At 29.4% G+C, this 26,086-nt stretch overlaps 1 protein-coding gene across 2 annotated transcripts in view; it reads right to left on the reverse strand.

Moving 5' to 3' along the window:
- Positions 1-8,158: 8,158 nt before the first annotated feature.
- LOC136980149 (A-kinase anchor protein 1, mitochondrial-like) overlaps positions 8,159-26,086 on the reverse strand; it is a 34,558-nt gene continuing 16,630 nt past the window's right edge. For both annotated transcript variants that reach the window (XM_067276191.1, XM_067276190.1), the window contains exons 2-9: positions 24,301-25,133; positions 17,605-17,842; positions 15,884-16,014; positions 13,975-14,152; positions 13,168-13,309; positions 12,666-12,733; positions 12,237-12,376; positions 8,159-10,003 (exon numbers count right to left, since the gene is read on the reverse strand). In XM_067276191.1, the coding sequence (XP_067132292.1) occupies positions 9,947-10,003; positions 12,237-12,376; positions 12,666-12,733; positions 13,168-13,309; positions 13,975-14,152; positions 15,884-16,014; positions 17,605-17,842; positions 24,301-25,005 (1,659 nt within the window). In that variant the 5' untranslated portion in view covers positions 25,006-25,133 and the 3' untranslated portion in view covers positions 8,159-9,946. The remainder of the gene's footprint in view (positions 10,004-12,236; positions 12,377-12,665; positions 12,734-13,167; positions 13,310-13,974; positions 14,153-15,883; positions 16,015-17,604; positions 17,843-24,300; positions 25,134-26,086) is intronic.

Genomic DNA, 26,086 nt, shown 5'->3' on the forward strand with positions numbered 1-26,086 from the left:
AAACATATTATTGATATCAATATATACAAATTAAGTGTTATGTAAAAACAATTAAATCAGGTACAAAATTTTTTTAATATTTTAAATATTTTTTTTTTTTTTTGTATTTTCTCACAATCCATCCTGCTAAATATTGTAATCCATCATTTTTTAATTCTACATTTTCCTGAGATATCTCACATAAATCATCATCATTTACATTGCATGAATTTTCAGATATTCCTTGTTCTTTAGAACTAGACATATCTGAAACTTCTTGCAGTAAATCTGCCTCTTCAAACATTTCATTTATTAAATAATTTTCAACTATCTGATCTTCTGTGTTTAATTTATTTTGCAATATTCCTGGTGATTTGCCTAAAATTATCATTCTTACTCTATATATTACTTCGAGTGGACTAGGATGATCATATAAACCACCTCTAGTTTGAATCTGTGAAAATAGGTTTTCTAAAGAATCCTGATTTACTTTACATGTTAAGATATAATGGTATTTAGGAAATTTTGAACTAAGGTCGAAAAATAAATCTTTGATAGATTTAATAGATATAAGCATTCCTTTTTGAAATGTTTGAAGTGATTGTTTAGATACACATCTCATACTTTCAATTATTCTGTAAGTATTATCAAGTATATTATTTTGTTCAGTTATGTTAATGCCATAAGCACATTTGGAGGGATAATCAATTTTGTAATGAAAATTGGGTGTTGAACTATTCATAACATCAAACCATGCATTAACTGATGATATAAATTCATAAGCTGCTAAGGCATTTTCAGTTTTAATATATCTTTTAATAGCAATAGCTGTAGAGTTAGAAAATAGTATATATTATTTCCATTAGATGGATGTATAAATTTAGTATTGAATATATTTATCCCTAATTCCTTCCATAATCCTATATTTTGTCCACCACAGTCACTAACAACAGCAACAACAGTATATCCTGCATCAAAAAGTTTTGAAATAACAGTAAATAACAGTGTTTTTCTGTTCATTTTAACATCAAAATCCAAGTAAACTGGTTGTTTCCATGATGCAAATAGTCCTCTTGCCATCATTACTAAAACTTCATTATTGGGTCCAATAAATTTATCCCTCACTTTATCATATTCATACATATACTCTTTACCTGAAATATCAGTAAAATGTTAATTCAATAATTATTTTAATTTTCTGTTTTATGTGGTTTTATCAATATGAGTACAGTATATACAGTATTTACCTTCATCTCATCAAACTGAAGAACTAAGTTTTTCCTCTTCTGAAAGTTCAAAGCCTTTAATTTTCATGATGTTTATAACATCATTTAATATGCCTTGACAAAGATTTATTTTTGAAGCCCATCGTCGAAGTGTCGAAACTGCAGGTAACGGGATATTCATTTGATTTCTTAAGTATAAATATGATCTTATGCTTAAATATCTCAAAGTAAATGCCAAATTCATATCTTCTTTCTTCCATTTAATTTTCTTTTTTCTCTCCAGCAGATTATATATTTGTGTTTCTGTAAAGGTACCTTTCAATATTGATATAACAAAATCTTTTTTATTTTTTTCAATTTTTCATGTTCTTTTTGAATGATGACAGTTTTACTTTTCAACAATTTCAGATTTCTTTGGATTGCTTGCATTCTTATCTCAATATGTTTAATCTTCATTTTTAAAATAGAATTTTCATGTTTAAATTTAAAATTAAGATCTTCTAAAGTTTTACAATAGCTTTTATTACAAGTGTAAAGTACTATTTTAATGTCCGACTATTATAGACTATCGTGTGCCGGAAACAACCGTTAACCTACCGGGTACTTTACTCGGATTCGCTTTAGCGTGCCAGGCCTGGACTTTAAGCGTGCACCGAATTAAATAACGACAAGATTTGTCAACAACAAAAGTAAAGATTTAATTAGTCGTTTCGCAATAACTATGTACAATCTTTAGTAAAAAAAAAAAAAAATCAAACAATAATTTATTCAATGAAATGCAACAAAATCAACCCGACAATACTCGATTCAATTCTATGTCTAACTTAACTCTATTCCCCTTGGGAATCCGACAAAACCAAAAGTTTAACTTATAACAATAATTCTTATAAACTAGAGATCCTAATCGTCACCTCAATATACTCGGAACCTATTTCCTCAAACTCTCAAGACTTTCTCTGACTGTCGATCCACAATTCGAATCACTTCAAAATCACCTTGGAACTATTCGAGATCCTATCGGACACCTCTCTCGTCTTACTGCTACGAAGCTCACCAAGCTCGTTGCTATCCGGAATTCACCTCTCCGTCTTCACTTGAGACTCGGGATTTATAGTGTGAGGTGACGTTACAATTCTGAATGCGATCACTCCCCTCATTTACATACTTAATACTAACAATAACTTCTTTCGTCGTCTAGCAGCCTCTTTTCCGACAATTTACTCACTAACCTTTTACATTATTTGTTTTTACAATTTTCCGGGACGGTTTTATTATTTAAGGTCTAGCGAGTCTTTTCGTGCTTGTGGGGTCTTCCCCCTCTTTCTCGGTGCGGACTTATTCTATGCCGCTCGGGAAGCGCAAATGTGCGCGAGTCCTATGGCGCTTTTTTTTTTTCGGTGAGTTGGTTTTTATTTCTTCTCTTTTTAAATGCTTAAGGTGAATGGTGAGGAAACCTTCGTCCTAACAAAACATAAGCCCCAAACAAAAATAGAATAATAAGCAAAATAAAAGTAAAATAAAAATAACGCTCGGACTTGGTTCCTTACACAAGTTGCAACAGCACATGTTGCTCTTGGCATCTAAACAAAATAATAATAAAATTTAGGTATTTTTTTATTTTTCCAAATAAGTCTAATCAAGATATAATATTCTGAAGTGGTAAAAAGTAGTATTAACATTTCTTACATAAAAATTATTATACGAATAAATAACACTACAATAAATTTATACTAAATATATAAAACATTTTTATATTTTACATTTCTAAGCATTTTACGTAAATATGCATATTTTAAAAAGTTATATTAATTAATAATAAACAATATTTCCTTTTTACACCTCGAGTTATCTTAAAAGTGTCACCACCCTGTTACGGGGCCAGCTTATTATTTGTAGTCGTCGTTTCATTGTGCAGATACTATTTTTATACATGCAGAAAACTATTCTTAGTATTTTTAAGTATTTTAGTAATAAATATATTTTATCCGTAACCATATTCTGTAATTTCTACAGAACGAAGAGTAAAGACAACAACAGATTATCAAACGGTTCTAGGAACACACTTGTTACTTCCGTACAATTTTTATCGACATAATTATGTTTAATAATAGTAATAACGATAGATATATTTACCTTCGAAGATTATGAGTCTAAAAACGCTGAACAAAGTAACAAAAATAGTGAAATTCCAAATTTTCTTCCCTTGCTTACTGTGGTGAAACAGTCGCTCGACCACGGATCGACTAGGGATGACGTATATCCGGAATCTGGCAGGAAATGGCTAAATCGGCTGTATGAACTAACCTTATATTCTAGGACCTTGATTCTATTTATTGTATCGTAGTTAAAAACACAAAAGTTATTTTCTAAATAAAATCTCACAACAGCCGAGAATTTTGCGCAACTCGTTGCCGGGTTTTTTGGCTATAAAAAGAAAATTAAATCGTTCGTTTCGAGCAGTAGGACAATCACATTTCTCCATTTCCATACAAGAACAACTATAATATTTTGATTCCTTGGTGTAGAATACGTACACGATATTTTCTTTAGGGCAGGTAAATTCATAAAATTCGCTTATTTAATATATAAGTCATTTTGATTAACGTTTACGTAACTAAACTATAATGCGCATATTTCATATAACCAACATCCGATGACATGACGTCAGATAACAGCTTTTAAAATGGCGTCGGATAAACGAAATATTACGAAATTTAGTAAAAATTGTGCTGTCGGTCAATCGGAGAATACTGGACGAACGAGAAGAATGATCTGTTCTAGATTTGGGGGTGGAGACGTTCGATTATAAAAAAACTTGCTTTTAACCCCTTGTGGAGAATGGAAACCGAAAGCGGAGGGTGGTAGGGAGTCTCTCGATCCCAATCCGTCGTCACTCGGGGATAGAAACGTAAAAAATGCAGATATTTAGCCTTAAAATTAAAAAAGAATGACCGGCACGACTCTATTGTTAAAGAAAAAGTATGATGTACAGGGGCAAGCCACTACTAATTTGAGGTGGAGAGCATATATTTTAAATTAAATGATTTAAAAATACGATTAAAAATTGCAGCCGGGCATTGTGACCATGTCACAATAAATAATTGTTCGTACTTATAGTTTGTGAAAACTGGTTTCATCTCGTGAAAATATTTAGAATGAATAAGCACATTTTGACCTTTGTCGTGTTATGAACCACAATATTGAAGTTAAAATCCTTCTAAAATCTAATAGGTAATAAGGAGTGGGAAATGGAAGAAGCGTTGCATTTGCCCATCAAAAATAGACGAAGAAAGCGTGCCAGTAAGTGCAAGAGACTGATATGTAGAAACTACGCCATTAAGATATGCACTATATCCATCATTGTGTATAACACAAGTATATTAAGACGAACTAACCTTTTGTTCGTTATGTTGGAGACACTGAAGCCGTGAGCCCGAATAGGGATTAGAAAATTACCAATCCGAAATGCATTCTTAAGTAGGCGAAATAAAGAGAACTTTTTAAATCTCGGTCTCGGCTAGTTGTGCATAATTAAGAAAGACGTGATAAATATTACTAGCCTGACTATTGGAAGAAGAAACCTTCACTTATAACTTTTTATACGTTCTCCAGCCTGACGAAATAGAGTCTGTCTGCTCGAAGTTAACTACCGTCCTTTTCCCGGAGCCTTTGCACATTTCTAACCTTTCGAGTTGTTTCGGCCGAGGCACTATTTTCTCTCGATGGCGTTTTTTTCATTTCTAAGGAGTGAGGAAATTGTAGGGTTCTTCTAAAACCCTACAATTTCGTCACTCCTTAGAATTCTGTGCTTACTACATCGGTCTATCTCCTTATAGATTCTACAGCGGTTTCCAACGTTTTTATGAACAGGGACCACTTTGATTTCATTGTTGTTAGCAGGGACCACAAAGTTTAAGAAAAATAAACTGTGTCAATCTAAAAATAAACTTTAATCAAAACTTTTAACATAAGTAATCGTTAAACTCAAGAGTAACATGCTTTAACAGTATTATTATAATAGAAAACAACGTTTTTAGTAAAAATTAAATTCAATTTGTATCAATGTGGAAATAATAATTTAAAATGAATAAACGTTTTAAGTCTTTCGCGGACCATATTTTAGCTCTTGCGGACCACTGGTTGGGAACCGCTGTTATAGATGGAACAGAGAGTTTTGTGGTATGTGACTACCACACCGTGTGATAGAACTACCTCAACTGAAACATTCGGAAAGGATAGATATCTACAAACTGTTCGGGATAAGGACGGCATGAATATAGATAGTCCACTTCTATGTTACTGTAGGCCTGTAATCATACAATTTAGCCAAATCGCCGTAAACTTTGATGTTACAAACAATAATGTAACGAAACGATGACGTCATCTACGTTTATATCAAAATATATTTTAAATTATCATTATGTTATTGAACGCCATTTAGTAAAATCGTTATTTTTTACTAACATTCTGAGGAAATAATACATATAGAAAACTGATTATTTTTAGAATTTTTATTTGTAATACAAAAAATAATTGATTTATCATATATATTCTATATCAAATTTTGAAGAGTTTTAAAAAATATATAAATTTATGAAGTGATGTTTGTGATAAAATATGTTTAAAAAATGAATTGAGGAATTTTGTAAAGTTATACTATTTATCAAAAGTAATTAAATCAAATTGTTAAGAATTAATAATAATCGTACAGTCACGTGATTTGTTAGAAGTCACGTGTAAAGACGTCAAATGTTATGACGACAGTGCACAGTAACGCCACCATTGGCAGATAGATGCTGATTGGTCGGTTTAGGGAAAACGTCACGATTGAAATTACCATTAGGCGAATGGAGAGTGAACCTTCTACACAAACTCCAGGTCAACAAATTTTTGGGGGTTCGTCTGGATATATCGGGTCCCGTCCGTCACCACCCGGCCGCCCGATTACGAGCCTGGCCGAACCCATAATGGGTTTGCTAAAAGAGGCCCTCTTAGTGTCCACAGGGTAGAAAGAGTTTTAAAAAAATATTTTCCCTTGTGTGAGAAAAACAGAAATCGTCATAATGAATTTTACGTGTTATTATTATTTCGTATGTAATTAAAATGATAAATTATTTAATGAATTTTGCAATCGTTTTATTGAAAATACTGAATACAATTTAAACTACGAATTTAAACATATTCTTAGAAAAACTTTTTTAATGAACCTCACACTTTGTGTCCTTATCGTACAGGTACAGTACATTGTTCTTCACATCTGGGATGCATTCATTAATAGTGCTCGCTCTGCTACAGGAGGGCGCTGTTGTAGGCATTTAGGAACGACGGTGGAAGAAAGATGGTGGCATCCGTACTATCGATAGTATCTATGATTTTAAAATATGCGTTTTTAAAGACAAAAGAAGAGTCTCAATTGTAAAATCTAACCATAAAATGAATTATTTTGCCGACAGAGCATTCAAAGTAGTCACGAATAAAATTAGAATGCCAGCTACCACTCGAAAAAAATTGAGATTTATATAACTGCGTGCACCAACTCGCGCTTTCACAACTTCTAAATTTTCGTTGATAAAACCACATAATGAACCCTTATACGAAACTATTTGAGCCATGGAGGGCGCCATATTGCTTTCCACCGTAAACTACTACTACAAGCGGCCGTTTTTGCCTTCAGACGGCCGGAATACAGGAACGCGTTTCGCGTGAATTTTTAAAGGGATGCCGTTCGTGCAGAGTTACGCGGAGGAATAAAAGAACGCACCCTAGAAACCATTAAATGCTGTTTCTTCTTACCCGTTTTAACAGAGGAAAGGGAAAGGTGGTGACTTCAACTTTCACCTATGGTCACCTTTCGGTACTCTGCCTACAACGCCTCCCCTAGATTTACTCACCGCCCACTTTGGGAACCACTGTTCTAGATTTAGAAACGGTTGTCCGAAAAGACAACCGTTCCGACACTACTAGGTTTGAATATTTTTATTCAATGATAATTTCAATAATGTTTATAAACGAATTTTGTTAATTTATCAAATTCCCCCCCCAGTGTAAATGTATCCTTGTAAATTTTTTCCTTACTGCGTTAAATTTCATCGATACAAACTAATACAGTAGCCTCTCGTTATATCGCACTTGTCGTGATCTAACGAGGGAATTGTGTGAATTAACGCAATCTGTCAATTCAAATAAAAAGGTATGAAATTTCGCATTGAAACTTGTAAATGTGAAGACAGTATTTAAAACCAATAAATAAACAACTTTTAATATCAAAAAGGAACGTAAATGATTAAATAGAACAGGTGGACGGATCAATAATCTTGACAAATTTATTGTTTCACCTGCAGTGGTAGTTTCGAGGACAATCGTAGGAATAAAATACCGTATCTCGTTGCAAAAAGAAATTCAATGGAAATATGATTACTACTATTAAAAATTCATAAAATGACTGATTAAAAATTTAAAAAACCACTCTAAATATTTGGTATTTTCTTTAATATACTGCTTACGTTAATAGAGCCATGACAAACATAGCCCAATAGGATTATTTCATCATCAGGATAAAAAGAACAATGATACATGGAATAAGTAAGAATAGCAAATATTCCTTTATCCTTAATAGTATTTGCTGTAGGCATCTGAGATGGCAATGACAGAAAATGAGAGAATATTCATTTATTTAAGGCATTTGGCTGCTTGATATTTGAATAAAGATAAATTTATATGGCAGAACGGTAGGAAATCTTGATGAGATGAAAATACCAATACAATAGATTTTTAGTTTTTGATTTCTGTAAGGAATATGATGGAAATGAAATCTCAATATTTTTGATTTGAGGTCGATAAATATGCTAAGTTAAATTGGGTATACTTTTATCATCTATATGCACACTTTGAAGAATTTTATTGTGCCATGTTTATATTGTTATAAGTTAAAAATAATCATAACAGACAAGCAATGTGATTGCAATAGGAAAAATTTATTTTATCTAAATAATACCAAATTGTTTTACACCTGAAAATAGATTTCACTAAACACCAATTTTTTTTTTTTGTTATTATCAGTACACAAATGTAAGGAACATTGGCGCAAATTAAAAAAAACTATATAGCACCTATTAGAAATTGTGTAAATATACAGAACCTTCGTATAACTTTCCAGCAAAATTTCCAAATGGGGGTACCTCAAATTGAGTGTACAAACAACATTCAAAACAAAAAAAAAAAAGAAAAAGAAAATTTATCAAAAAAGACTTTACATTTGATTTATAAAAATTTCATCTTAATCAAAAAAGGCCTGTCTTTCAAGAATTCTCTTTGATCTTTGATGGTAAATAAATATGGAACAAATACCATCTCCAAACAAGGCATTATTATAGTTATATATTTCTATATTATATATATAATTTATATATTTTATATGTATATATATATATAATCCCTGTACAAGCTTGGCAACCAGCAATACACACCTGTAAAAGCAGAGTGCATTAATAATGGCAATATATATTCTAGATACTCCCATAATCACATTACATATTTTACAAAGTGATTGATATACAAAAAGCATCAAACTTTATCAATGAGAGTATATTATATAATAACGAACAGAGAAATAGTGATACCAACAGCCATCTTCTAATTGTTATTAAATTACTTAACACATTAATACTTTTTACATTTAAGTTTTCCTCGTATCGTCGAAGATGAATAAAAAATATACATGCTCAACATGCAATGAGGAAAAATAGTGGGTAACGGGTAACTCTGTTATTTAGTAGTTGACAATTAGAATATCAATGATTTTTCTACAAATAATAATAATATCACAATGTTGGCATAAAAAGCAAGCCCAGCATTTCTTTTGTAACAAAATTCTCTAATAAATTAGAAAAATCCACTAAAAACATTCACATAGAAATAGTTCTGAAAACTGTGTGTATTATGTATATATATTTATATGTCTATTATTGATCAGATGAAACTATACAGAGATCTAAAAATTTACAATGTTTAATCAATGAAATGGTAATAAGGCTTTCCTCATTGCATAGAAAAAGTCTGTCCAAGATTTTATACACAGACACACAAACACACACACATTGTAAATATACGTACGAAACTATCAGCATTTGCAACGGATAACGTTGCAATTGCATAGTGATGATTCGGAAACAAATATATTACATTGTTGTCGAGAACCTGTAGCTTTATGAGCAAATTGATTTTTTAGGTCTTGCAATTTATGAGTTATATCTTTAACAATACATCTTAAGGGAAGACTTAGATGATTATCAGTGATATTTGATTTAAAGATGTCACAAATACAAAAGTTAGATTTTGATACACTAGCAATTTTCCAAAACTTACACACAGATAAATTCAAACTAATCAGTGATGCACATGTTTATTACATATCTATGTGAAGTAAATGTTAAGAACAAAAACGTAAAAGTTACTGTAGAAAAAAAAAATTCAAAATTGATTTCATAAGATCCTTATAATTTAAGATGCAAATGTACACAATAGTAATCAAACAAAACTTTGTCTGTTCTTGATCAAATGTCATCATATATCCATATTTATGAAAATACTTCATATAAATCTAAAATTCATGACAAGCCTTCTGAATATCTTACTCGATGTATTATGGAATTTTGCAGCTGACAAAACATGAATTCAAAATGTATAGTCCAACACAATACAGATAATCCAATTTCTCTTTCAAGCATATAAAATTTACATTCTCAAGTTGAGATCCATTGTGCCACTTTACGATGCACCAATTCATCATTTATGCAGAGCTGCAAAGAAAAAAGCAACGTGAAATTTATTTTAATATGTTATTTTACATTATATTAGAATACAAAAGCAGTTTAATCTTTCAAAACAGTTGAAAATACCTGACTTTTTAGTCAGATATTTTCTTTTTAGTTTTCAATTGTGTGTGTCTGTGTACACACACAATTGAAAACTAATGAATTTAAATAAATAATTCTGATGCCTAACAATATTTTAATCAGAACAACTTTGGTCAAAACATATATGGCAAAAATATGTCAAACAGCTTAATTCATAAATCAATTACTTGTAAAGTTTGATATGTTTGTCAACTCCAGATTAGATGAAATACGATTATGTAGTGTATTGTGTTATATATAATTTAAACTTAGATAAATTTTAAATCTTTGGTATGCAGTTAACACAAATATATTCCATAAATCATATATTAATTTCCAAGTACCACCAGATGTATATTATACTTTGAAACTGAAGATATATACAGAAAGTTGATTCACTGTTATGATAGAAAATTTAAATATTTGGTGTGTGCATCTGTAACTACGCATGGTCACAAGATGTTTTACTCACTAGCTATCCTAATAAACATTCCAAATAAATTTTTTGTGATATTTATAGAAATGCTCCAAAAACATTGTCATGTTGGAGAAGTACTTTCCTATGATCGGCTGTATAATAATGTAGAGAAGGAATTTGCAATTTCTGATCAAGGAATCAATGTGCTCATTCTCAATGGTCACAGACATTTTGACTCAGCAGCTACCATTTGCTCTGAGCCGTTGAAAGCCAATGCTTTAGGCCCAAAGGCCACTGCAAAAAAAGTTGTTTGTAGTGTAGGAAAGCCTCTCAAAGAAACCAAGCATGTAACAGTGTCACTAGCAACAGTTTATCACATAATTTCCAAAAAATTTACAGTTACATCATAAACCTGTACAAACTCCAAACACTTAAAGAGCACAACACATTCCGGAGAGGAAGTAGAATTGCCATCTTGCAGGTGACAAATGGAAATTTTTTTTTTTGAGTCTAGATGAAGCACAAGCCTAACAGACTGGTATGAAACAAGTCAGTTTCTAAGTTGATCAAAAGAAGCGTTCTGATTGGGTAATGGAATGTAAAAAACGTTTTCACGAGCATTCATGGTTGTAGCAGGCCACTCATACAACGTCAAACTCCCAATTTGTAAAGTTGCAATTAATGCCAAAATGAACACAGCTTATTATCAGCATATTTTGTAACTTATGTACTGCAACTACAAGCCAATGCCATATGGAATGAATGTACCAAAAGTAGTTATCTACCAAAACAGGGCATCCAGCTACACTGTATGATCAACATTGGCCTACATGCAATGTATGATTCAGGAAACAGGAATTCACAATATTCCATATTTGCATCCCCATCATTTACCAGATGCTGCCAATGGACTTCAAGTTTCAGTATCCTGAAAACAGCACCTAGAAATTGGTGACCCTATACCTTATATACCAGTGATTCTCAACTCATGTTCTGCAAACTTGTCCCATATTTCACAAAAAATTAATTTTTATTGCAAATTTATTCCAGTGTACTATAATACATTTCTTTAAAAAATATTTTCACATATCCAGCATGGTCTAAAAGTCAGAGAATAAAAATAGTTGTAAGAAAAAAACTTCAAATGTAAACAGTTATATATTATCTGATTCAGTTGATTTTAATGAAGTGACCGAATAACGATTAACTGTATCTAGTCATCTACACAACTTTAGATTTTTTAAAGTGAAATATCTATTTGTAACCTCATTATAATTATGATTCTCTGAATATAAATTCAGAAAACCAATTATATAACTTTGCTGTGTGTATGAATTATTTTTGAATCAAAACAGAAATAAATAATCTGTTCCAGAGGAAATATACACAAACTAAACATTTAAAAAAAGCAAAAAATTTACTGAAGATGGAAACATCTTGCTTAAAATTAATACCAAGTAATTATTAAAGATCAAGTGATGAGTTGAAATTCAAAAGGTCAAGTGACAAATTCATTCTTAGAAAATTGGGAAAAAACCCAGCTCAAGTACCTTGGGAACACAGCTATTACAATATAGTGAGCTGCTGAGAATTATTCACATACATTTAGGCACACACATCCTTTAGAAGATTATGTTTGGTTTATGGATAATTTTGCAACAATTAAAATTTTTTGACGTTTAGATCTTTTGACTTTCAATGCTTCAATTAAATACTTACTGTTAATCCATTCTGAACTTTGTAAAGTAATATTAAGGGTACTCCATTAAGAGCATAAGCAGTAATTACGGCATGTAAAACATGGCCTCGAACCAATCCTTCAAATAATTCTATTGACTCATTACTCCATACTTCTGCTCCTAAAATAAAAATCACTCAGTTTTAAATAACCCCCATAGAAATTTTTTACATTTTGAATTAGTATAAAATTAGAGTTTATATTTAGACAAATCTAATCATTGAATTTTTCAGACACTACTTTGGCTAGTAATTAAACTAAGTAATTTGGCAGTTAAGTCACCATCTTTTATTTCTAATTATTAAATCCAATACATATTAATTATAATCTGATCACAATTGAATTTTCCACGATTTTTGATATGTCACTATATAAATAAATTTTTAAGCAATTTTCACAAAAATACATACCATTACTAGGAGCAATATTTGCCAAGTAGCATTCTTGTGCTTGAAATGGTAAAGTCAAATAATCACCTCTGTAATGAAAAAAAATATTTCATTGTTTTAATAATACATAAATAATTTCAAAATATTCATTGATTAGAGACATGTAAGTTATCATTGGATAGAAAAGATAATCTAGAGATAAAAAAAATTGTTAAAAACTTTGAATGATAAAATATTAAGATAAGATAAAATGAAAATAATAAACTATAATAATAAATATAGACTGCTTATATGTTTGCATTTTACATCATAAATTATAATTTTTGTTTAATAAAGAAAAATATTTATTTTTTATTATAAAAAGCAAGAACATTTTATACGCTCTTGCTTCTATAGTAAAAATTGTTGTAAAATGTTTTCCTTTAAAACAGTTTATAAACCATCAAAGGAAAACATTTTCAATTTCGCTTTTAAAGTATGAGAATAATCTAAAAATTAATTTTTATTCTATAAGATGTCATACCTGATTTGGCGCAAAAAGGAGACTGGTACTGTTGAATATCCTCCGTAATCAAGAAACATTACTTCACATTCATTTGCTTCATTGATACTAATTACCTTTGCTCTATACCATCCATTTATTCCAGGTGCAGCACACAAGTTACCTACATTATGAAATAAGTTTTAATCTAACAAAATATTTTATAAGAAAAGAAAACTTAATCAACTGAGAAAAATTTTTATACTGTATACATTTCTTGATCAATCCAAAAAATTTTGATATAAAGATTTGGCATTTTAATCAGAAATCAAACCTTGTTTCATACAGTATACAGAATGGATAGTAATGCATTTTATGATCTTTTTAATGCTCTTCTCTATTGCTATTTTAAAGAATAGAACCGAGAACTTTTTCAAAATCAAGTATTAATAAAGATCAAAGTTAAATGACGCCAATAAGTTTCTCCCAACACAACACTACTTACTGAATTTAGAGATATTTTTATTGCAAGTGATAAAAATTTATTTAAATTATTATTAAAGTTAAAAGCAGTGTTGTCCAAACCATGCCCCTTAAGCAAAATCTGGCCCATATATTTGATACATCTCTTATTGATAGAAATAATTTTACTTTTGGGATGTATGGAATATACAAAACATTTGTGGTCTGACTATGACTTAGGTAGTTTTGCCTAAATAAAAAGTTTGAATATAAGCTTTAGAAGGATAAGTAAGTTTTTGACAAGATGTCTGAAAATCTAAATTAAAAAATGCTTAATATATACACAAAAATTAATTTATAGTTGCTAGGTATGTAATATAAAAATACCTTCTTGAGGCATCACAATTCCTGGAGCTTCCATTTGGTTGTACCATGTGCTCATGAGATTATCTAAGCTTGGTAAAGAAGGATAAGTTGGATGTGTTGGTTGCTGCAGAAAAACTTGTCCAGGAGACATACAACTTGATACAATAACTTCGCATGGTACACCTTCTGGAATTCGCAGCTAAAAAAATAGAAGTGACCAATTATTTTGATTAAGCATAAAATAAAATTTTACACTAAATTTTTTAAATTTAAATTAGTGTAGTTACTATAAAAATAATTAAATATGTTAAAAACGTTTGAAGTACATATTGTATTGTGTTTTCATGAATTAACACCAACAAACTGATTGTCTTAACTAAATGTATGTGTTAGGCTCAAAGACCAAAATCGGGCGCATTGCAAACACTTGCGGAGTTTGTATTGTGTTCATTCTTGACCAGTGCTGCCATTTCTAGGGTAATTACCGTTTTCTAGAGTAATTTCAACCTCTCAGAGTAATAATTCAGGTAGTCTTATATTTTGGGTAAATCTAGGGTAAAACTCCGTGTTCTGATGCTATTACTCTTCACGCCACAAGTTTCGCTGGAAATAGTTTTAGCCTAAAACTATTCTGTTTTTCTCTATGACCGGATGGTTTTAGGATAGGACACAACAGAAACTAATGAAATAATGCAGATTGATGCTAGGTACAGGGGTGTACACTGAACAGTGATACCTTGGTTTTCGTTGATAATCCGTTTGAAAACAATTGGTAAAAATAACTCTGCAACATTCTTGATTCTCATAAAAAAAGACTGTCAGGAACTTTTTATTAATAAAGTTCCTGACAAAGTAATTATTTTTAGTAAATTAGTTGTTAGGAAACATTGACATCTTGAGCTCTGCAACAGATTTTCATGAATGAAATGTTGAAAAGTAACAAAGTTACATTTCTGTATGTGATGAATAATTTTGTTACCTACTTATATAAGATGATTGAAGATAAATAAATCATAATGAAAAAGAAAGTTTTATTTTCTTATCATCACCTCGTTATTAGTTAACATCCAGAACGTGTGCTGGCTTTTAACCATAATAAATCCATTGCACAGTAGTTTTTAACTTTAGCAACTGATTATTTCATTGTGTATAGTATATCAAGCACCTACAAGTATATGTAGTTAGACCTTTAGCACTTTTTTAGCTAAACAAAAAAACAAATGTGTATTTTTCTTTATACATTTTATTTCTTTGAAATTTTTTTAAGTATGAAAATTAAATATGTAAAGAATAGTGCACTGGAATAACAAATGATTCATCTTACTGCATATATAATTAAACGTACTACTATGATAACCAGTCATGTTCATAGATAACTGGTAATATCCATTAATTTTCTTACAAAAATCAACTAAAAAAAGTTAGCTGATAAGCTTAGCATATCAATGCACTGATAGCCATGAATTCATAATAAGTTACGAGTTACCTATGGCTGTAATGAGTTACAGGGAATTACAGTTGATGGAGCATTAACTTTGTGGTATATCCAAAAGCTTAAATTATGGTCCTGATGGATAATGTGTAAATCTAAAAAGGAGATTGTGTGCTGCACATTCACACTCAACAATAAATTTAATACTGAATATATTATTTAGACAGTGTACAAACAATAAAATCCCATGTAGACCCTTCCATGCAATGAGGATACCGCCACCATAATGTAAGTATAAGACTGGAAACTTGAGTTATATGAACCTTATCATCATTGATTGTATCCTTACTAATTTGATCCATTGAGATGATCTCATTTTCTTAGTACAGATATATATTTAGTGAATATAATGTTCTATGTTGCAGTAATGCCAGAATGCAATATTTTTATTATTACAGTTGAATAAATCCAAAATACCACAAAAGAAAAAATTCTAACCTGTAAATAATCTGGTAGTGCATATGGTTCCACTGAATACACAATTTGTTGAAGTGTTATTGCAGGATAATGGGAAAGAGGAAATCTTTTTCGAATTAATGATAGAGCTTTCTTAATTCCACTTTCGGATCCTAAAAAGTAGTAGTAAAAACGTTTAATAAAATTTTATTCCAATAAAATAATGCTATCTTCCATATTAGTAAAATTATATAAAGTGTTTGTATTAATCCAATCTTCTTGGTGGAAACTATGATGATTGGATTAATAATGAAAATTCCTACTTTAAACAGCATTTAATTTCACACTATTTGATGCTACATGCAAAAATTAAAATCACTATTTTCCAAGTAACTTCATATAATTCTTTTTTATAAAATAAAATTGTAAGTTCATTTATATTCAAGTTAAGTTAATTTGTTATTCAAACAAAATTTATGTATCATAGATGCATTCATTATATCTTCACAAAAATAATTCTCTGACTTTAAAATCAAAACCTATACAATTTATATTCCGCAAATTTTACTTGATAAATAACAAAACATTAGATTAAATTTTTTTAAATGATTTTATAATTTATTAAATCTTAAAATCAAAAAGCTAGTTTGAAGTAAAATAATTCTGAATCATTTTCAAGCTACCATCTTAATTTGGTAGAGTTCATTTTAATAAGCATAAACACACTATTTTTAAAGAATATTTCAAAAAAATCCTATTAATACACACAAATAATTTAATATAAAATATTAAACACCAATAAAACCTTCAAAATATACCAGCAAATATAATATAAATACGTTATGGCAAACATTTTTGATCCTATTAGGATGAAAAATGTTTCCAAAGTTTTAAATTTGCTTAAACAAACTGTTTTATTTTATACAAAGTTAAATCCTAAAACATTCACTGTTTGATATTATAAAGAATGCAAAATATTTGCTTTGAATATTGTCTCATACGGTAAATACTTTTCTGCTGTTAGTCGTTATTTGCATTATCGTGCAGTTTCATCAATAATGACTAAGAGAAGTTTCTTCAGAATGCTGTGAAAACAATTTACTTCAAAATCTCAATTCTTCAGGTCATTTCTCCAACAGAAATTAAATGATTTTCTTAATAAACATCATTCAAGCCTAAAATTTTGGTTTTTTTTTTTTCAGTAACTTACATCATACAAGAAACTCATTGTTAGACTTTATTACTGTATGTGGACATGCATTTCATAAATATTCTATGTAAACATGTATGTGTGATTAAAACAAATAAATGTTATAAGTTACACAAGGTCTGGATATAAAAAAAGGACTGAAGAGAGGTCATTAAGACCCGAAATGCATATCCACATCCAATAATAGTCTATCAATAAAAGTTTCTTGTGTGATGTAAGTTACGAGAAAAAAAAAAACCAAAATTTTAGGCTTAAAGAATAATCCACAGAAACTGGTAATGGAAACTATCAATTAAAAATTAAGATTTATATCATTAAACCTGTTTAAACAGTGTCTACTTTTGTGTATTTTTTAAAATATCTTATTCCAAACAAATCATTTTAAATTGATCACCCAAATAAATTATTTTAGCATTTATTGTCAAAGAGCTTTTGACTACCCCACCTGTACGATCTATATTATTTATCTATATTATTTATTTAGTATTTAAACATAATTTTTTAATTCTAATCAATTACAAGAAAATTCACTAATCGTAAAAATTATTCATACCTTCAATTGTACAGATTTTAACTCCAACTATAACAGGTTCATTTTCTCTAACAAATATTCTTGTAGTTGTATCGTCCTGAATTCCATTAATAAATCGCCCACGCTTTCCAATTAGAGCACCACAAAACTCTTGAGGAACTTCAAATGTATATGAAAATAGTACATCAGTAGGATTTATTTCATTACAGCATTGTATATCACTACCACTGCCTCCTTTACCACTATCACTTCCAGAATCCTATAAATCAGAAAAATAAATTTGCATAATTCATATATATATATATGTAGTGCACACACACACACGGCTATATCAAAAGATAATCACAAAGCTGAAGTATATTCATTTATAAGAAAATAAAACTGCTTCAATAGAGATGAAATTCAATAAAAACAAATCCAATGGTGAGTGACAATTGTACAGGTTACTTTGAATTATATAAATCATCATCAAAAGCAATCAAATGAGAATATGATGATGGAGGTAGAGTTCAAAAACACATGGGATATTTTCCAATTTTAGACTTTTAACTCCATTAAGTTTGGAATTTATTTTCTTATAAATAAAAAGCTATAAGAGAAAGAACTAATACATTTAAAAAAGGAAACACAAAAATCTTAAATAACTAAATAATTGAAAAGAAAAAAATTCATTTGAAAGTATTGGAAAAAAATTCATTTGAAAAGTATTGGAAATAAATTGGTTACATATACATTGAAGTTCGTTTAACCGCAAGTTATATTTATTGATAACAATTAACAATTGATAACATTAATTTAAAACTCGAAAGCTTATTCTGGAAGAGATATATACTGATCATTTACAAATACAATAATCTCAATTTCTATAGCAAAACTGATTTCTTAAAAATCAGTCTACAGCTGTTAACACTATATTTATGTCATTGTGTTTTAGATTTTATAATTGAATAATATGAAATTAGTAACAGTTCAGAGAGATTACAGTGCTTTCATTTTTTTAATGACCTTCATACTATTCTTATTTAGTCACCAATTTCTGATATAAAATTTTACCATGAAGTAATCTCTTGTATACGTAAAGAAATCACCATGTTAAAAATATACCAAAAAACCCCACTTATTCAACAGCTGATAAGACCAATGTAAAAAAACAATAAAATATAGAAGAATTGTTGATTCTAATCCACAATTTATGTTTTATAATTAATAGTTTTTTCATTATTCTAAAAATTAACAATAAATCAATAAGTTGGATGCTGTTAATACTATATAACATTTCCCCTTAATGGCTTTTTCCCCTTATTCATGAAATATTTCCAACTATTTATAATCATCTATATGCAGAACTAAATACATATATACTTAACAATATTCTCTTACATTTTATTTTGTCATTACTCTAAGTCGAGCATTTGTTTTATACCATATTTTCATAAATATGTAGATTACTGATAGTGTGTTTTTTTAAAATATGGCAACAATCACTAAATGTTGGCATATTAGTCATGTGCATGATTCGGTATCTTGATAGTTTGTGGTATTTGATTCATAGTTTACTCAAGAAAGTGATCCACAAAGTGTGTACAAAGTGATTTGGTATCTGATATCATATTCATGAGTGTATATACTGAAATCACCTTGCTGACAGTTACGAGGGTAGATTCCCCCCCCCCAAAAAAGGTTACAAGGGTAATAAAAGATTATTTATTAACAATATACAGAAAATACAAAAGGGAAATAAGAGGCATACTAGCCAATCACTTTTCCACATAATCACCAAATCTATTTAGACATTTATCTGAATGCAGGACCAACTTGTATAACCCAGCTTGGTAGAAATCACGCCCTTGCCCATTAAACCAGTTCTCGGCAGCTGTTTTCACATCACTGTCCGAAGAGAACCTTGTTCCAGATTAAGTGTTCCTTCATTTTCAGAAAAAGGAAATAGTCACTGGGTGCCAAATCTGGGCTGTATGGGAGGGTGGGTCCAGACTTCCCCCTTGAACTTTTGCAGCAATTGTTGAGTTTTGCAAGCATTATGGGGCCTAGCATTGTCATGCAGGAAAATGCTCATTGATTCTTCACCATAGACTTCACAATTTGACTGAATTTCAGATACAGACACATTCTTTGCCCATAAGAAACAAATCACGGCTCGCACCTCCAAGCGAGACCACTTTTCTAAACGTCTTGCCATTGCAATCACTCTGATGTGTTTGCAAACTTAGTGGTTGTGCGGGTAGGTAGTGTAAGACAACTAGCACCATCTTTCTCCACTATGGGGAAAAAATATTCCCTCCACATTAATTACTTTTCAAATGCTGCTGCTTGTAACCTTTTTTCTTTGGATCTACCTACATTACATGCTTGTATTTGTTATCAAAAATACAAATAATATTTAACAAAACATGTCTCATGCTATGTTGAATTTTTTTAATCTGCTATCTGTCATTTGCTACATTTTGCACCTTTAGGTTGGTTTGTATTGATGTGAGCAATTGCATGTTGAAAATATTTCTAATTTCTCAGAGAGAAAAAGCTATAAAATACTTTGTCATTAAAAGAGAAAAATATTAAGTTTCCAAAGATTCACACAGTTAATTCATATGTGAAATTAAATCTGAAAAAAATTAATATGTCTTTCCTAAACTTAAGATGTGATAAATGCATTTACTACACTCAAAGTTTGTTTCCTATGGAATTTCACACTGAGAAATAGTATTCTATTATATTTTGATTAAACATGACTTAATATCAAATTTTTTAAATTTACATTTTATTAAATTTTTCTTAACTGATCTTCTCCTAATTATAACTAACAAACAATTTTTCTATTTTTTAAACTTTTTCTTATGTTTTGTTTACAATGTTTAAATTGCCATTGAAGGGTTAAAGACGTGTTAAAGTCATTAAAAGAAGCCTTCAAAGTCTGGAGTAGCAACTAATAATGTTCAAATTCTAAAACGAGAACTACATGAAAACTTCTAGCTTTTTTTCAGTTTTAGCAAAAGTTTTGCCATTTAAAAAAAATTCTATTAAAGCTAATATACTACACATTAATTAACAAAAAAATTTTATTTGATAATTTGCTTTAATTTGATTATATACAGTAGAGCATCAATTATCCGACTCAATTGGGGACCGAGGTTGGTCGGATAACCGAAAAGTATGAAAAAATACTTTATTAGTACATCCCATATAATAAGCATATTAGTATATCGCTATTAACCTACTTCGCATTGAATTTTATCGATGTTAAGCCTAACAAAATTTTTTTAAAAATAATAATCATCGTTAAATTATTTCTTTTATTTTGCACAAAATAAATACAGAAATAAAGAAAAAATAAAAAATTAAGCCTGGTTTAAATACTGGCCTCCCTTTCATGGTCGAGCCAGTGTTTCCAGCTAAAACACGCAAAAATTTAACAAAAATAATATTAAGGTAGCCAAGACATAGCCAAATATTGTAGCGCCACATCACTAGCGGCCATTCGAATTTGCCGACTGGAACGCAGTCGGTTAACCGAGGTGACGGTTGATCCGAGGGGGTCAGATAATCAATGCTCTACTGTAGTTAATTCTTAGCATTGAAAGTATCATGTATAACTGACATATAATTATTCTTGACATATCATACAAAACTTAGTTTATGAAAAAACATTTAGAAGTATACATGTGAATTAAGATAAAAGCTCAAAGTACAAAAATTATTGAAATATATAGTTGAAATATTAATATTTTAATCTCAAAACTAATTAATTCTAAATGAATCAACAACAAAGAAGTTCAACTTGCAAGAAGAATCTAAAATAACATATTCCAGTTATAAAATGAATAAATTTTTGGCAAATGTTCTACCACATTTTCCAAAAATAATGCTTTTTCTTTGTTACCAAAATTTCCTGATAAAGTATCACATATAAATACATATATCATTAATATATTTATTTAACCATTAAAACAATCCCAGGGTTTTATATCGAGTGTAATTGACTATTCAACAACATTGAATTTGTGACTGGAATGTAATTTGTTTTACAATCAGAATAATTACACACAAAATCAAAAAAAATCCTGCAGAATAAAAATAAGTGTACACACTTTTGTACCTAGTTGTATGTACAAACTTCCAGAATTAGATGATGATTCACTAAAAGCCAGCTGCACAATTAATGACTTAAATGTCTAAATATAATTTAAAACAAACTGATGAAAATTTCCAATATGTTATATTTATTATATAATTTAATATTAAAGCATTTCTTTAAAGGAAACTGTTTTAACATATTTTTAAACTTCAATAAATATTCTAATTTAATATCATATACACAATACAAATAAAATTTAAATAACTGTATACCTGAGGAATGATTTTAAACCAGACAGTTTATAAATAAAAAAAAAAAGCTTGTAGTTTTGAGAAAATGAGGTTTCATATTTGGATAAATATTAATGAAAGAAAATTCACTATGATTTGATTTAACTAGATAGAAATATTCAAAATTGCTTTAACTTAAGCATGTTGACTGTTATCATTCAACTTCAGGAGTAAAACTTAGCAGCTTGAATTTTTCTTCTTGATTATAGTAAGGTGAAATTTTTCATTTCTGAATATGTACAGGTAGGCCTCCTAGAACGCAATACCTTTACAACACATTTTTGTTCCGACACGGTTGGAAAAATGTGGAAATTTTCTTACAATGCGGTACTTTTACAACACGGTTTAGGGTATTTGTAAACAAATTATCTTTCACATAACAGAGAAATCGCAACGGATCACATAAGTGAAGCGGAACTTGATGAAACAATCTCAGATCTTGAAACAAGGCCAGTCGAACATTCTTGAACAACTATAATAAGTGACAATGAGGACTGAATTTGTGAGTTTTTTTCTTTTTGATTTTGATTTAAAATCATAATCTTTTTAGTTTTTATATGATGTTGAATTTTATTTAAGCTTTTTATGTACATAAATTTAAAAAATGATGAAAATGTTACACCATAAAAGACAGTTTCTCTCTTTTTAGAACTGAATCCCAGTTTTTGTATTAAGTTGGTGTCTCCTACGACACGATTTCCCACAACGTGGTATTTTCAAGGAACGTATCGTATCTACCGCATTATAGGAGGCCTATCTGTATAGCAATACAGGTATACCTCGTCTTATGTCGGTAATTGGTTCCAGGAGAGGCGACGTAAGTCGAATTTACTTGTGTAGTTATGACGTAAGTCATAGTTTTGACTTACGTTGTAACTAAACGCCAATAATGAGCACTTAAAGACCGCTAAATAAGACGACAACACAGAAACACAGATGTTTTCATGGTTCGTTCCCTAGGATTTATGATGATTATATTAACATTTACTGTAAATATACATATTTTAATATGATTTTATGTGCTTTTAATGCTTTTCTAGTGATATTACGACTTCAATGTTTGTGGCGGACGGATTTAAAGTCGAATAAAATGACTTAAACTTGATTTTTATTTTTCCACATACTTTTTTTGACAAACGACGTATAATCGGGAATGGCGTAACTCGAGGTATACCTGTACTTCTAAACACACTCAGTTTATGTATGAATGCAATTATAAAATTTGACAATTTTAAAATACCAATTTAAGAATGAACAAAGAATTTGTGCCAAAATAAAAATTTCGGGAAAGCACATTTTATTGTTTGCAAAATGATGATATACGTGGAATAGTACAGAAAACAATTTACGTTGATGTTTCGGTATTATTTCTCTATATGTGTATGTTTATATAAATCATTTTTAAATACCTACTCATGTTTATATTTACAAAAAAGTTATTAATTGAAGATATGAATGGATGAAGATGTTATGTTACAAAAATCAAAGTTTTGATTGAATCGAAGTTTCAGCTTTGGTTATGTAATTATTTCAATTTAAATATTTCTATAAAATAGTGTTAATTTCTGAGATCTTTGATGGTGGTACTTGAGAGAAATACATTACATTTTCATCCATGCAGGAGACAAATGGATTTGAATGATCGCAATATAACACCTTCAGCCACTCATTCTGCAACTGCTAACAAAAAATGTGGGATCTGGCTAGAGTTTTTAAAACTAGTATAACTGAAAATCAATGAATAAAATATTGCAACAATGCTACTGATTATAACAAAAACTAATTATTAAAATCCTAAGCTGTGTATTCATATTGTTCTTAAAACTAAGTTACTGATACACTACACACATCTTAATTTATTAAAATAAAATTTCTATTCAAAATCCAATCTCAAAAATATTCATTGCTTCACACCTGACATGTGACAGACGGAAAGTAATTCTGAAAATATATCATTGAAAGCACATTCAAAATGAAATGCAAATACAAATTAAAATAAATCAATAAAAACAATTTTCAATTATTACTATAATTATTCAAAAAAATATTATTATTCTATTTTACAATGCCTGTAATTAGATGATTACTACTACTAATTATTATAAAAATTTTTGCAACTACTGCATTTTCATGCAGTAGTTGCAAAAACAAATGCTTATTAATTGTAAAGGTTAAAAAAAAACAACTTAAATGTAAGAATATGAAAATATGCTTATCTCGTGTCATATGATTAACCAGAAATAAGATATTAAGCTATAAAATTTATGTTTACATAGCTAGAAAAGTTATAAAATAATTTTCTCTCTAAGATAAACACAACTACTACTGTTTACTTACCTCACTTGGAAAATCAGAGTAGGCACTGTGAGGTAAACTTCCATTGTCTGTTAAACTCTGAACAGAATCACTGCAGTCACCGACATTTATCCCATTCACTTGCTTCTTTGATTTTTTAGAACCAAGATTATCAACTACAGTTTCTTCAACTCCGTTACAACCATCTTCATTTTCTCCTTGATTCTGATGCATCTTCTCGTTCATTTCTTGCATCATTTTCATCTTATTTATTGATGATCTTCTGCATTCTTTAGTTATCATATGACTCATAAAAGCATTGAATGTGGCTTCTTCTTCAGTTGTTAGTGGTTCTGAAGCTTGCAATTTCTTCTTACGTTTATTCTTCTTTGTTTTTGACTTTTTACTTTTTCCTGTTGGCTTTTGATTTGTGTTTGAAGGACTGCTGGATACATCAACATTTTTAGTTGTGTTATTAGTTTGATTGTTTTCCAAGCTAACAGATTCTGATTTGGGAATATTGCTAATATCACATAAATGTAAATCTTCGAGTTTGTTAACTATATCACTACTTGCATTACATTTCATTTGAGTATCAGCAAGTAAATGTTCTTTATCTTCTGTTGTATTTTGTTTGGATACTTTCACTGTTTCTTTAAATTTTAATGTTCTATTTTTTTGTGTATTAGTTTGAACTGTTCCTGCCATTTTTTGTGTATTTTTACCTGAACCACTTTCAATACGCATCACTATTGATGCTGTGGTATAAAGTCAACTTATTAGATATTATATCACTTGTGTAAAGACCAATTAAAGGGTAAAGGGTAAATTAAAGCAATCCAATTAAAATCACTTTTTCCCTTGATGAAGATAATCTGAAAAAAGAAATTTTAATCAGTTAGTTCAAATTATGAATCAATAAATAATAATAATTCAATTTATGAATAGTCAAAAATATATTTAATATATTTTCTGTACGTAAATTACAAAATCAATTATTAAAATTATTTTTTATTTCTAATTGTTAAAAACTAAGTGAAAGGAGTAAATTTCTCAAAAATAAACATCAAATAAAGGCAGTCACAAAGAAAACACATGAAAAACAAAAAAAAAAAACTATCAAAGTTTTAATATCTGCATTAATTATTGGACATGCTCACAATGTACAAGTTCATTGTGATCTAATGATATTCAATAAACTCAATAAAAAACTCAGAAGCATTGCATACGGTGTGAAATATGGAAAACTACCATTTCACATAGCTTTACACCTTTATATTCATATAGTAAAAGAATTTCTTTTAATTGTCACAACAAGATTAATATGCTTTTTAATTAATATATGATTTATGAATTTACTTTCTTTGTTTACTTTATATAAGCTGAATGCTAAAAATAATTTCATTTTATAATCATATTTGCAAACAAAGCTATTAAATCCTATTTCATGTCAATTAGTCAACAAAACTAAATTTGTGAAAATGTTCAAAAAGGATAAAAAGCTTTTTGAAATTAATATTTCATATTCATAAAATTATTATACCTAACAGGAATTATTTATGACAAACAGAAATCTCTCTAGAAATACACACATATCCAACTATTATGAAAACATCAACTACCATTCTACAGTACCAAATTTAGATCTAATGTATACAGAGACATAGCCATAAGTTTGAGGATCTCCACATGGCTAATGGATTGCATAGACTAAGGGATAGGCTATTGCATATTTACAATAGCCTATTGCTACTAGAAACACATCTTACATGAAGCAACCATACTGATCTTCTTGAAGTCATACACAAACCAGTGAAACATAGTTTAT

Source organism: Centruroides vittatus, unplaced genomic scaffold (genome assembly GCF_030686945.1).
Source record: "Centruroides vittatus isolate TY-2023 unplaced genomic scaffold, ASM3068694v2 contig_680, whole genome shotgun sequence".
NCBI classification, from domain to species: Eukaryota; Metazoa; Arthropoda; class Arachnida; order Scorpiones; family Buthidae; genus Centruroides; species Centruroides vittatus.